General features: G+C 52.1%; 1 protein-coding gene across 5 annotated transcripts in view; it reads right to left on the bottom strand.

Annotated features, from left to right (window-relative positions):
• Positions 1 to 12,207, bottom strand: part of RNF213 (ring finger protein 213) — a 115,168-nt gene extending 102,961 nt beyond the window's left edge. For 2 of the 5 annotated variants that reach the window (XM_059908488.1, XM_059908489.1), the window contains exon 1: positions 9,635 to 9,907. In XM_059908488.1, coding sequence (XP_059764471.1) covers positions 9,635 to 9,764 — 130 coding nt within the window. In that variant the 5' untranslated portion in view covers positions 9,765 to 9,907. Of the gene's footprint in view, positions 1 to 9,634; positions 9,908 to 11,705; positions 11,757 to 12,066 lie in introns of those variants that run through there. The other 3 variants (XM_059908490.1, XM_059908487.1, XM_059908486.1) reach the window with 3 other exon arrangements.
• Between the last annotated feature and the right edge of the window lie 2,770 nt (positions 12,208 to 14,977).

Below are 14,977 nucleotides of genomic sequence, written 5' to 3'. Positions count from 1 at the left end.
GAGCGTTGTCCAAGATTAGCCCTCTCCCCACTCGAGGTCCTGCCCTGCGTGTGGTGAGGCAAGCCTGGTACAATTTCTGCTGTCTGGTGGGCGAAAGGGACCCGGGAGCCCGGCCCCAGCCGAGCAAGAGACCACAGTCCAGCTCCTCCCGGTGTCTGCATCAGTACAGCCCCAGACCCTGATGTCTCAGCGACACCTCAAACTCTACAGAGCTCCAAACCGGGACTGCCGCCCGGCCCTCCCTCCCAAAAGCAGCCCCCCTCTCTCCCCAGGGGCGGGCTCCCCCTTCCCAGCCCCTCTCCCAGCAGGGCCCAGGGGTCTCCCAACACCTCCCTGCACTCATCCATCCGTGTGTCCTGGGGATTGGTCTGCCTCCAAAATCACACCCGTTTAGAGCTGTCACCCACAGCACCAAGAGCCTGATACAGTGACCCACACACTGAATCCTTCAGAGATCCTATTTTCAAACCTGGGTCTCGATGCCCCCCACTCCCCGCCGAGACACACACACTCCAGATGGTTTTCTGCCAGGAAGCCTCCCTTAGACTGATCCCCAAGGCCCCAGGCCCATGCGGGGAGGGGGGTGAACCTTCCAAAAGCGCCTTCCACTCCCCTCTCCCGGTGCCCAGTCATATCACCGCCCTCCTACTCTGTAAGTTCTGGAAGGCAGGGACCAGTGGCCTTGTTCTTGGAGTCCCCAGCGCCTGGAACAAAAGCCCCTCAGGAGCCTTCGCTGGATGATTTCAATTAACAGGAATCAGAATTTCTAACAAATACATTAAACATCTACAAACACACTCTGAACCTTACGGCCAAAGAACTAAATAAAGCTGGGAGAGTATTTGTAACACACGACAGCCCGGGGCCACTGTCCTTTGATGATAAACTGTGGGCGTCCTGACCTCCTCTCTCTTCCCCCAGCCTCCACTGCGGGGGGTGGCCCCCCATTAGCCTGATCCAATCAGAACCTGGCATTTCCGTGGCCCCAGTGATTGGCAGAAGTATAGCAGGGGTCCAGGGCTGGTTACTGGGGTTTCGAACTCATCCACTCCTTCTTCCCAGTCAGACAAACAGACCCTATGCTTGGAAACGACCAGTCTGCCTCCATGAGGGCAGCAGCATAAGGACAAAGCGGGGCTGTCGGGACCTGAGAAAGATGCAGAGCTCTGTGTAGATCTGTAGAGCTCGGTCTGGACACGAGCGCGTGCGGCCCAGTGTACTCCTCCTGCCGAGGAAGCAGGGAGCTGGGTTTCTAGTTGCCTCCAATATAAACAGCCCCAGTGACTGTGAAAATCAATAAGAATAAACTAAAAAAGGAAGAAAAGGATCTTCCCAAAAGAAAAGAGGCAGTTCAAAGAAAAAGAATTATAAGTGAGCTCTTAACCCTTGAAAAGACACTTAGTTTCCCTACCAATGAAGGAAGTGACAGTGGAACCCAAGAGGTACCCGTCTCTACCCATCTGACTGGCCCAAACCTAGATAGGGTATGGCTGGAAATGAAACCTTGAAGACCCTGCAGACAAGAGGGGCCGGAAGAAGCCTTGTGTGGGGGGTTTTGAAGGTTTCCATTGTAAATGCACCGGCCCTTGGGGCCAGCAGGCCGCTCCTTGGAGCTTGTCCTCCAGACAGACTGGCCTCGGGGCAGATCCCGTGCAAGGATCCAGCCCAGCCCTGTGCATCTGTGGCAAAAGAACAGGAGTCCAAGATGGGGCTGGCTGCTGCATGGCAGAGCTGAGACCGGTCTCAACTAGAGGCCACGGAGCGGTGCCACATGAGGGAAGCAGAGTGCACCAGCTTATAGAAACGCACGTGCGTGTGTGCATGTTTCCACGCGGAGGAAACATCTGGAAGGCGATACACCAAACAGTTAATGGTGTTGTGTTGATGGGGGGTGTGAAGGGCCTGGGCTGGGGGTAAGCTGAGGGGGCTTTACCATTTTTTATATCCTCCTGTAACATGCAGGTCGTTCGCACCAGCATGTACTTCGTCTACAATTATCAAAATAAACAAGAAACTAGCAGGACTCAGTAGGAGCAAAACTTAACTAGCACCTACTGGATACTCTGCATGCTAACCCATCAAGTACTCACAGCCACGCTGTGACTTGCTCAGGCCCCCAGCTGGCAAGGGGGCGAGCAGGGTTTGAACCCAGGCTCAGAGGCCAGGATAGGCCCCAGGGACAGCGCTAGGGCCATGATCCTTCCCCCAGGACTGTGGCTGAATCAGAGCAAATTCCTGTCCCTGCCCCATGAAGCATGCGCTCACGAGGTACATGCACGCTGGGCACCATGACCTCCCATTGCAGCGCCCCTGCAGACAGGTGTGCCTGCAGGTAACAGACACACAGGTATCCAGAGAGGGCTAAGAGGGTCTGAGCTCCCCTTCAGACAGATCCCAAATCCAGTCAATGGCTGATTAGCACATGAATAGGGGAGAAGGGCAGGGATCTCACAGGCAACCCCAAATCACTGCTACAAAATTAGTTCAACCTGAATCAGTCAGCTGCACAGACTCCACGCCTAGGCTCCCAAATGAGCCCTGACAGCAGCTCTGGGTCTGCCACCCACAGCAATCCCCAGCTGGAAAACAGGGGCTGCAGCTGCCTTGTCCTGAAGGCTAAAGAAAGTACTGCATGCCTCAAGCTTTTATATGAGGTCCCTAGAGCAGTAGAAGTCATAGAGACAGAAAGTAGGATGGCAGATGCCAGGGGTTGGGGGAGGGGGAGGGACAGTTAGTGTCTAATAGGGACAGTTTCAGTTTGAAAAGAGGAAGAAGTTCTGGAGATGGATGGTGGTGATGGTTTTACAACATTGTGAATGTGCCTAATGCCACTGAACTGTCCACGTAAACGTGGTTAAAATGGTAAATTTTGTGTCAGTGCAAATAATCAATAATCAATCTATAATATGGAACAGAAGAGAGTTTTATCTGACCAAAACTGAGGACTATAGCCCAGGAGGCAGCCTCTCAGTAGTTCTGAGGAACTGCTCCATTGAAGCATGGTTTTCAGCAGTTTTATATCTTGTCAGAACAAAGAACACACACCAAACATGACAGGGGTACATCATTTCAAAGTTTCAGATGAAGTAGATTAGCACGTACACTGCAAGTCAGTATGACCCTGGTGTCTGGGAAGTGAACCTTAAATTTGGGGGGGTGCTGATGTGGGCGCCACAGCAAGGGAGGCATTTATCCTTATCTTCAAAGTGGAGTCGCTAATGGTTAAAGCACATGTGTGAGGTATGTTTGACAGGCCATGAGTCAGGCTGTTCCAGTTCACACAAAGTTCAGGCTGAATCATGTATAAGCCCAAACAACTTCCCCATACTTCAGTTTGTGAAAATCTCTTCCATCATTTGTTTTAAATATTTTATCACAATTTTAAAAAATTAAAACCACCACATAGAACAACGCAACTCTCAGCCCACGCACTCCTCCCACCACCAGGCAGTCCCTGGGTCAGGTGCGGTGGGCATTGAAGGGGAGCAGAATTTCCCACCCCAAATATGTCACTTTGGCACGAGGATGATTTTGTGCTAAAGACAATTAAAACTAAGCAGATTCAAGAAAAGCTCTTGGCCTCCCCCTCAACGGCCTAAATTTACAACAGAAAATTTAGGTCTATACCTAAATTAGGTCTATACCCTGGTCTATACCAGTAAGAGAGCCATTACTATAGTTACCATTTTACCAAAAAACTTATCTGCATAATAGAGCAACCTCTATTTTCCAAACTTCTCCTCTGCCTTCCTGTGAAAAGCCCTCCTCTTTGCAGCCCCAGATCCTACCCCTCTCCTTAAGTAAGGGTGTTACAGAAGCTTCAATTGCCTGGCTGCCTTTTGGGTCTCCTATTTTTATGGGGCTCCCGTACACATGAAATGTTAATCTGTCTCTTATCAATTTAATTGTTAGACCAGCTAAAGAATTTAGGAGGGAAGAGGGAAATGTTATCCTTCCCTGCAGCACAAACTCGAAGGCCAGTGCAGGCAGCCACAGAAACCAAGTGGCCACATCAGTGGACCCACAAGTGCTGGCAGGCGGGCGGCTCTTTCCCTGACCAGTGAGGCCTCCACAGCTACATTCAAACCCTGGGGCCACCCCTCGCCCACCGCAGCTGCCTCCAGAGCTCCCCCAGCGGCCCCCAGCCCCTCCTGGACTCCTAAGGGGTCTCAGCCTGCTTATCTTACTTTTTTCCATTATAAAAACAGCGACGGGGCTTCCCTGGTGGCGCAGTGGTTAAGAATCCACCTGCCAATGCAGGGGACACGCGTTCAAGCCCTGGTCCGGGAAGATCCCACATGCCACAGATCAACTAAGCCCGTGCGCCACAACTACTGAGCCTGTGCTCTACAGCCCGCGAGCCACAACTACTGAGCACACGTGCCACAGCTACTGAAGCCCGCGTGTGCCTAGAGCCCATGCTCTGCAACAAAGGAAGCCACTGCAATGAGAAGCCCGCGCACCGTAACAAAGAGTAGCCCCCACTGGCCGCAACTAGAGAAAGTCAGCGTGCAGCAATGAAGACCCAACACAGACAAAAATAAATAAATAAAATTTAAAAATTAAAAAAAAAAAAAAAAACCATCGACAAGAAAAACTTGGAAATGCAGAAAACAAAAGAAAAAATGCATTTCCCAGAACTCCCCCCCACCAAAATAACCTTCTAGCAATCAAGGAGGAAGTCCCACCTGGATTCCCTGGGGCACCTACCAGAACAGGGGTGACTTGGGGTGGGGGAGGGGCTCCTGACCACCCCCTACCCCCTGCCCCGCTGAACCTACTGGCATTGGAAACCCTCCACCATCGGACCAGACGAACATCACCCCTGCTCTACCATCAGACCGCACCAACATCACCCCTGGCAAAGCCGGTCGCCCTCCACCTATGCCCAGGGTGGCCTGGAACTCTCCACACACTCCCCTTTCACGCCTTTATCTGCGTGGCCTCCCACTCCCCCCACCGCCCAGACCCAAGTGTCCTGGCACCTCTGGCACCTGCACTGCAGCCTCTCCTGGCTCCGTGGATCCCAACCTTGCTCAAGTTCCAGAGGAACGGGCCCCACCTGCAGCACCAGAGGGAGCCCAGCATCCAGGATGCCCAGGGCTCAGAGGCCGGGCGGCCTGGCAGACCTACAAGTGGCTGAAAGCTGGAGATAACTCCTTCTGCAGCTCACCCAAGCCTCCCAACATTTTGGTTTCAGTTTCCATTCCTGTAAAAATAGAGGCTTGGCTGGCGTGTGAGTTAGCAGAGAAATCGGTAGGCAGGAAGTGGGTGTGGGTCAGAGGCAGGACTCACCATTCAACACCTGGGTCCTCAGCCCTATTGTGTGACCCACACTGAGTGACCAGGGCCTGGTCCCTACCCCCGACCCCCAGTGACGGGTAAGGGACCGCCCCCAGCAAGCCAGCCCTAAGGACAATGGCCCTGTCCAGCACTCATTGTGCTCACAGAGGATAAGCAGGCAGCCCAGAAGCCAGCAAACCCCCAACAGCTCTCAAAGCCTTTGCCCCTGGAGCTGGCAGAGACGCCAAGCATCTCAGAGGCGTGGGCTGTCCATCTTGGTAGTGACCTTGCCCTACTAACGGTTGGGGGCCCTGGAGTGACCTCTGACCAGGCCGAGGTAGACAGCTGCCTTGCCTGCTCTCCCTACCTGCCTGGACAGGCAGGACACTAGAAGGTGACCAGGGTTCTCAGACAAGGCTTTTTTCCCTGTTCTGTTGGAAAACACATCAGTTGCTCTCAGCAGCCCTGGGAAAGCCCCTCACACAAAATTAAAGGGTGGCAGGGGAGAGCAAGCTTTCCTGGAGGCCCTCCCAAAAGGGTCAGTCTCAGCAGGTGCCAGGCACAGGACATGAGACTCAAATGAAGTTCTGATTTTCTCCCGTTAATCTGTCTGTCAATTTAATTCTTAGACAAACCAGAAGGACCTAGAAGGGTAGAGGAAAACTTCCTCCCTGACCATGCTAGGCCAGTAAGACCTCAACCACAGCTTCCTTCCAGGGTACTGGTTCTGGCTCCTGAGTTCAAAAATCCCTTCTCTGCCAGTTGCTAGCTGTGTGACTCTGGGCAAGTTACTTAACCTCTCTGTGCTTCAGTCTTGACATCTCTAAAATGGGGATTGATGATAGCTCCTCCCTCAATATTTAGCACAGGATCAGGCAAATCACAGGTTAGCTGATTGGTTTTATTTGTGTTTTTAGTCTCTGAGGTCCCAAAGACCCCTCCTCCCAAGGCCACCTAGTCAGGCGGATGTTCTAGTGACCAGGGTGGGGAGCCCTGGCAGGTGGGAAATTCTGCCTGGACACCAATAGCTCAGCCATGCTATGATTCACTATCTGCACCAGGAATCAATGATAAGAGTGGACACTCAGTTGTCCACCAAGCTCCTCCCGAAGGGTTAGAAGCAAAAGAAAATCAATAAAAAACTGACAACAAAAAGTGGCCACCTCTCCATACCTCTTACAGTCCAAAGAAAGCATCTGTAACATGAGCACTTTGTACAAATACAGCAGAAACAGGATCAATCAAAGAACTGGGGGTGTCCATCTCATCCCTGCCTCAAAGTGCACCTTCTTTGGTTCATTCAGCAATTACTTATTGAGTACCTATTGTGTTCCAGGGAGCACACAAGAGACTTGGGATAAAGCAGTGAACAAGAGAGCAAATATCAAGATAGCCTCATCCACCAGAGGGCAGACAGCAGAAGCATGAAGAAATACAATCCTGCAGCCTGTGGAACAAAAACCACATTCACAGAAAGATAGACAAGATGAAAAGGCAGAGGGCTACGTACCAGATGAAGGAACAAGATAAAACCCCAGAAAAACAACTAAATGAAATGGAGATAGGCAACCTTCCAGAAAAAGAATTCAGAATAATGATAGTGAAGATGATCCGGGACCTCGGAAAAAGAATGGAGGCAAAGATCGAGAAGATGCAAGAAATGTTTAACAAAGACCTAGAAGAATTAAAGAGCAAACAAACAGAGATGAACAATACAATAACTGAAATGAAAAATACACTTAAAGGAATCGATAGCAGAATAACTGAGGCAGAAGAACGGATAAGTGACCTGGAAGACAGAATGGTGGAATTCACTGCTGCGGAACAGAATAAAGAAAAAAGAATGAAAAGAAATGAAGACCGCCTAAGAGACCTCTGGGACAACATTAAACACAACAACATTCGCATTATAGGGGTCCCAGAAGGAGAAGAGAGAGAGAAAGGACCCGAGAAAATATTTGAAGAGATTATAGTCGAAAACTTCCCTAACATGGGAAAGGAAATAGCCACCCAAGTCCAGGAAGCGCAGCGAGTCCCATACAGGATAAACCCAAGGAGAAACACGCCGAGACACATAGTAATCAAATTGGCAAAAATTAAAGACAAAGAAAAATTATTGAAAGCAGCAAGGGAAAAATGACAAATAACATACAAGGGAACTCCCATAAGGTTAACAGCTGATTTCTCAGCAGAAACTCTACAAGCCAGAAGGGAGTGGCATGATATACTTAAAGTGATGAAAGGGAAGAACCTACAACCAAGATTACTCTACCCAGCAAGGATTTCATTCAGATTCGATGGAGAAATCAAAAGTTTTACAGACAAACAAAGCTAAGAAAATTCAGCACCACCAAACCAGCTCTACAACAAATGCTAAAGGAACTTCTCTAAGTGGGAAACAAAAGAGAAGAAAAGGACCTACAAAAACAAACCCAAAACAATTAAGAAAATGGTCACAGGAACATACATATCGATAATTACCTTAAACGTGAATGGATTAAATACTCCAATGAAAAGACACAGGCTTGCTGAATGGATACAAAAACAGGACCCATATATATGCTGTCTACAAGAGACCCACATCAGACCTAGGGACACATACAGACTGAAAGTGAAGGGATGGAAAAAGATATTCCATGCAAATGGAAATCAAAAGAAAGCTGGAGTAGCAATACTCATATCAGATAAAATAGACTTTAAAATAAAGAATGTTACAAGAGACAAAGAAGGACACTATATAATGAACAAGGGATCAATCCAAGAAGAAGATATAACAATTATAAATATATATGCACCCAACGTAGGAGCACCTCAATACATAAGGCAACTGCTAACAGCTATAAAAGAGGAAATTGACAGTAACACAATAATAGTGGGGGACTTTAACACCTCACTTACACCAATGGACAGATCATTCAAAATGAAAATAAATAAGGAACCAGAAGCTTTAAATGACACAATAAACCAGATGGATTTAATTGATATTTATAGGACATTCTATCCAGAAACAGCAGATTACACTTTCTTCTCAAGTGCACACGGAACATTCTCCATGATCGATCACATCTTGGGTCACAAATCAAGCCTCAGTAAATTTAAGAAAATTGAAATCATACCAAGCATCTTTTCTGACTACAGCGCTATGAGATCAGAAATCAATTACAGGGAAAAAAATGTAAAAAAGACAAACACATGGAGGCTAAACAATACGTTACTAAATAACCAAGAGATCACTGAAGAAATCAAACAGGAAATCGGAAAATACCTAGAGACAAATGATAATGAAAACACAACGATCCAAAACCTATGGAATGCAGCAAAAGCAGTTCTAAGAGGGAAGTTTATAGCTATAAAAGCCTACCTCAAGAAACAAGAAAAATCTCAAATAAACAATCTAACGTTACACCTAAAGGAACTACAGAAAGAAGAACAAACAAAACCCAAAGTTAGCAGAAGGAAAGAAATCATAAAGATCAGAACAGAAATAAATGAAATAGAAACAAAGAAAACAATAGCAAAGATCAATAAAACTAAAAGCTGGTTCTTTAAAAAAAAAAAAAAGGAGAGCAAATGTCTCTGAAGCCCCACCCTGGTATGGTCCAAGTGCTACCAGGACAAAGAGCCTGGGGAAGTGCAATTCAGAGTGAAGGGGAGGGGCGAGCACAGTTTTCAACTGGATGGTCAGAGTGGGCCTCCAGAAAAAAGGAGACAGTTGAGCAACGACTGGAAGGAGGGTATGGGGGAGATGTGCTGCCCTCTGAGGAAAGGTGTGTTCCAGGCAGAGGGAAAAGGCAGTGCAAAAGTCCTGCGCTCAGAGCATGTCTAGTATGTACTAGGAGGGGCAGGGAGACAGTCCAAGGTCCCGGACACCGAGAGAATCAAGGACCGACCAGAGTCTGCAGGTGAGGCCCACCTGGCATGGTTCTACCTTCATGCACCTACCGGCCGCCCCTCACCAGGAAGGGGCCTATGCAAGCTGTGGGGACCCCTCCCCCACCAAGTGGGCCTAGGATACCGCTACTATGCAGCATCCTCTGAAATCCTCTAAGACTGCTCAGCTCAGCCCAACACTTCCCACTCCCAAGGGAGAAGGAAAACCCCAAGTTCTCTCCAAGAAATGAAACTGAAATTCTGTAAAAAGTGACACATGCCTCCAGCAAAGGGCCAGATAAAACTGTATTTCTAAGAAAAGTGCTTCTTCTAGAAAGAGTTCTTTAGCCATAGAAGACGTCACTGCTGGCCTGGGTTGACGGCTGACCAAGGTCTCCATTGCTAGGGAGGGAGGTGGGACTTAGCCGACTGCCCCACTACCGCCAGCTCCACTGGGCTCCCAGCCGCATCAGGGCCTTACCTGGTACAGGGGCTGCAGGAAGCAGCTTCTGTCCACACTGGCTGCAGAACTTCGGGGCTTCCTCTTTGGAGATATGCCGGCAGGAAGGACACTCCATACCTCCAGGGAGGGGAATTCCTGAGTCTGGCATGCCTCTGCAGATCTGGAAGCAAGAGTCCCGAGGCAGCCAGCTTTATACCCCACCACCTGTCATGTGACCACAGCCTTGCTTCAGTTTCATTTCTGGGAAAGTGAAATTGCAGTGGCCTAGAAGTTCTCCTTGTTCAACTGAAAATCAGCCTGATCACCGCCCCTGAGGCGCTCCAGCCTGCCTTATCCCAACCTCCCTCTCCAACTCCCTCCTGGTCTGAGCCCCCAGTGGCTCCAGCACCCACTTCCTTTTCTGCTGCCCCCACCAGGCTTGCCCCTCCCAGCCTCCTGAACTCTCCATCACTCAGTGAGTCTAAAAATTTCCTCACCCAGCTGAGACTGGGAGCCAGGTCAGCTGAGCCAAGTGAGTGGAGACTGGGGGTAGTGGGGGAGCAAGCAGAGACACAGCTTGTGCAAAACCCCGAGATAAGACATGGGGTGGGGATACCTGCTGCGTGCCCCAGGCAAGGGACTCAGACTCTCTGTGCCTCACTGCAGATATGCTGGCAGCAAATGGCTGAGTCAGAGCCTGCCAAAGGAACCAGCCTGCACAGGGCAGCCCAGGGCTATACGGCTGGCAGTCAGGATTCCTAATAACGGGGCCAGTGGTCAAGATTCCTAATAACGGGGAGTGCCATCTGCTAAGCCTGCACTCTTCTCATTGACCATTTGGCCCTCAGAACACCTTCTGTGGGACTGGCAGCAAACCAAGGTCAGGGTCATGCCAAGGCCAGGACTCAGGCTGAGAATATCCAGCCTCCAGGGACAACTTAGTGCATCCATGGTGAGAGTGGAGACAGGTGTCTTGGCTCTTGGGGAACAAAGATCCACCGGCCACCCATTTCTGCTGGCTTCAGGTCCAAGAACTTTGCTGGAGCAGTGGCCAAGTCAGCTCCTTCCCCAGCTGGGAGGGCACCCAAAGGGCCCTCATCAAACAGCGACTCCCTGCCCCAGCCCTTCTACCGGCGCCTGCATCCCATTCTCATTTTCACTTCATCTGCAGCATGGGTGCCCCTCTGCCACCACCAGCTTGGTCTCCCTGATGGTGGGCTCTTGGGGGGGGGGGGGCAGGGCCTGACCAAAAGCACTCAGTGTGCGCAGTCATCCTCAGGGCCCTGGTCCCCACCTCCCCTCTCCCCTCCATACGCCCCCTGAATCAACCATCCTAAAGCAACCACCACTGTCGTCTGGGTACTCTCTCACTAAAATACTCTCAACGACTCCCCAGGGCCCAGGCCTCTCTCCGAAGGTGTATTCCCTCTCTCCAAAGCTCTGCTTCCCCACAGACCAGAAAACTCACAGCAAGGATCAGAATTCCTCACTCAAGTGCCCTATTGTTTCTCGCCAGCACCAGGGGCCGAAGGGAAAACGCGAGGGCGGCACCAACACATCTCTATTCAATCAGCTTCCTGACTTTTCCCTTCCCCTTTTTTCCAGCCACATTCCGCCCACCACCACCAAAGAGAACCAGGTGGTGGCCCCCACCATCCTCACACTCCCCCATTCTCTTCTCCCCAGGGCCGCGTCCCACTCGCGGCTCTCAAGGCCAAAACCGGAGAGGTGGCAACCTGCCCTTTAGCCCCTGGCCACAGGCAGCCCCTGCTAAGTCGGGAGAACCCTGCGCTCTGGGCGGCTCGGTGATGTGGGCAGTGATGCCGTTCTCCTAAAAGTTACCATGAAATACAGATATGGGCATTTTTCGCAACATCACTTTTCCGTTGTTGCAATTAATGAAAGTGAAGGATTCCGTTCCCGGGTAGAGGCCCCCAGGTCGGCCCGTCCCGGTCCGCTATCAGGCCCCGCCGCGCCCCCTCCCCGGGCAGTGCTCTCGGATTCAAAGCCCGACCGGCGTTTCCCCGCAGGGGGTCCTCCGCACCCGAGGCTGGGCCCCCGGGAATGTAGCTGGGGCCCGGGGAAAGCGCGCTGCCTCCGCCAGCCCCACCTGCTGCGCGCGGCCGGAGAACAGGGTATGCACGGTGCCGCGGGGCGGGGCTGGACCGGGAACCTGCGGCGAAACCGAAACTCAGCGCCGCAGGAAGGGGCGGCCCGGCGCGGACGGCGGCCGGACGCGGCGCATCAGGACGCAAGCGGAGCTCCCCGGCAACGCCTCGGGCCGCGCCTCCGCGACCGTGGCCCAGACCGGCGGGGACCCTGATCCGTGGGAACCTCTCGCACCCAGGGGACCCGCACTCCGACCCGTGAGACAGCCCGTACCCACGGGAACTTGCGCCCCGCACTCACGGGACCCGGCATCCCTCCCTGTAAATCGGCACTCCGCCCGCCAAGACCCGCGTCTGGTGTACCTGCGCCCGGGCCTCTCAACTGCGAATCCCCGCCCTGCCCGCCAGCTCGCACCTGCGCCGCTCCCGCGCCCACACCGCCGCCAGACCGCGCGGTTTCGTTTCTGGCGTCCTGGGTCCTGCCCCTCCCCCCGCTTCGCCCGGCGCAGCAGGGTTCGCTCGGGTGTGGCCGTCGAGTGGCGCCCCCCAGTGGACCCGGCGCCTGGCCAGGTCGCCCGCCGCAGAGGAGGCGCCTCCTGCCGCTGCGCACGCGGGGCGGGAGGCGGAGGGGCCCTGATTCCGGCCGGGCAGAGGCTGGGGTTCGCACGTGGGTCTACCCCAGCGGCCCCCACGCCGTGGGCCGAGCCCGGGCGCGCGCATCCCCAGTCCAGCCCCAGCCCCTTGGACAGTGTCCAGGACCTTGCGAGCCAGCGGCCAGCCCGGGAGGGGCCCCGAGGACACGAGGCTGGTCACTCAGCCGAGCTTCAAGCCACTCAGATGCAAGGTGGAGGTCACCTGCCGCATCGCATCGGGGCTTTGTGTGGATGAAGTGACCACAGCGGCCCACGCTCAGCCTTGTGTTGGTCACTGATAACCTAGAGGCCACTGCCCCGGCCTGTCTCTGCACCTCAGTTTTCTCATCTGTCAGGCTCGTAATCCGGCCCTAGGGCTGTTGGAGAACTACTATCACAGTGAAAGCTGGTGTTCCAGGCCCCGGGCAAAGTGCTTGATGTACATCAGCTTATTTACTCCTCACTGTCCTCTCCCCTCCCAGCCAGCACCCGCCTGAGAGCATTTGTGAGGAGCCTAGCTCAGGCCCATGTGATGCTACAAATGCCAGTTAAGATGAGCATCATTGTTACATTAAAAGGGCCCAGGGCTCCCACCCACCTCTCCAACCATTTCCTCCTTTCCCACACCCTCCAGTCACACTGTCCTTCCTCTGGGCTGGGAACAGCAAGCTCTGTCCTTCTTGGGGTTCCCCTCCTGCAGTGCCTGCCCCTTGCAGGGCTGGCTTCTCCCAGCCATTCAACCCCAGCATCTTTGCGCTCAGGCAGTGCTTAGGGTTTGGGGGAATGCCAGCAGAGCTTGGCTGGGCCCGGCAGAGTGGGGACCTGTGGACCCCGCTGGTGTGCACATCAGAATTCTGGGCCAGCCCCAAGGTGACAGGGAGTCGCTAAAGACCAACAGAGTGGGCACCACTGTCAGAATACTGCGCTGGGTGGGGTCAGAATGAACACATCACACGGCCTGAGAAAACACATTTACCTGCCAGGTGCAATATCTTTCATTTTAAAACCCAACACAGGGACTTCCCTGGTGGTCTAGTGGTTAGGACTCCACGCTTCCACTGCAGGGGACATGGGTTCAATCCCAGAGCGGGGAACTAAGATCCTACATGCTGCGCAGAGTGGCCCAAAAAAATAAGAAAGAAAACCCAACACGGCCTTAAGGAATTAGAATTCTTCCAGTGAGAGACTGAGCCCTGCAAAGGGAGGTGACTTTAGGCCATTTTAATGCCACCAGGGGATCTTCCCTCCACCCCCTTCTCCTTGTCCTTGTCCACTCCTTAGAGGAATCATGAAACAGTAAAGGGATTTTTAAAATCCAGCCTTAGAGAGATGGTGGGGTGTGGGGGGGGAATCCGCTGTCCTGCCTTCAATTTAGTTTGTGGTTCAAGATAAACGTGGAACAATCCAGCTGGATTATCAGGTCACCTCCTCTACTGAGCCTTCCTTCAGCCTGTACCGTCCAGTGTAACCTGGCTTCCCAGGGCCGTGGCTGTAGCATGCACTCCCAGGCGTGGAGTTCGGAGTGACACCAGCACACTCACATCTCCAGAGCAGGAAGCTGCTTATAGCAGGAGGCCTCAGCTTCCTACTTTCTGAGAAGTCAGTATGTGGCGTGGTCAGTGTGGTCATCCTGTTTCGACAGGTGTTCCAAAGTAGAGGTTCTGGACACTGTCCACTTCCAGGTGCTGAGGACCTATTTGTAAGTGACCCTGTCAACATGTCTCCTAAACCAGAAAGATGGTTAACAACCCAAAGATCCAAGTCAAAACACACATACCACATCCAATAAAGACCAAGAAAAGATGGAAAAGCCAGTATTAGGAGCCCATCCTGAATACTCACAGAGAAAACCCCTCACATTCCCTAGTCTATATCAATGCAATAAATGTATGCATTGAAACATGCACACAATTTTTAAAAATAAAAAAATAGTATAACATTAAATAGTATATAAATGTAATATATGATCTAACGTAATTAGAAAATAACAAAATACAAAGACAGTGGTAGATGCAGTTTACTTTGCAGGGCTGAGCCAGGCGCAGAGAGGAGGAGGGTGGAGGAGGATGGTGGGGTGGTGGAATGAAGGAAGGAGGGGACAAGGAAGCCAGAGGACTTGACGAAAGGTTTCAGATGGCATCACCTCCAGCTTTGTCCCTAAAAAGATGGTGCTGTGGACACTGCGAGCTTGAATCTGGACATCCTCTCTTCCTGATCCGTTGTTCACAAAGGGCCCGGGCTCCTCCACATAGAAGATCTGCTTGGGAAAAGCCTGCCCAGTCATTATTCCCCAGGTCAGCCGCATGACACAGCAGGGGAGCCCCTGGACTTAGCCCCACTGCCCATCCAGCCAAACCCAGCATAGAATATCTTCCTGGTCCCTTGGATATTGGAGCACTTGAAACTTCCTCAATCTCATGCATTTGTAGAATGGATTCATTTGGGCCCCAAACACACCTTTTGGCCAGTCTTGCTCCTTGCCTGCCTAACTTGATAATCCTGGGGTCGTCTGCAGAAAGGACGCTCTCCGAGGCACACTTTGCTGGGAGGATAAGTGTGGGGAGAGGCTGGAACGAAGGGCCTTGTGGGGGTTGCTAGGGCAGGGACGCGGTTCTGCCCCGGATGAGAGCATCCAGCCGTCT

Source organism: Balaenoptera ricei, chromosome 20 (genome assembly GCF_028023285.1).
Source record: "Balaenoptera ricei isolate mBalRic1 chromosome 20, mBalRic1.hap2, whole genome shotgun sequence".
Lineage (NCBI taxonomy): Eukaryota > Metazoa > Chordata > Mammalia > Artiodactyla > Balaenopteridae > Balaenoptera > Balaenoptera ricei.
The sequence above is the reverse complement of the archived record's forward strand: the minus strand, read 5'-3'. Positions and strand labels throughout refer to the sequence as shown.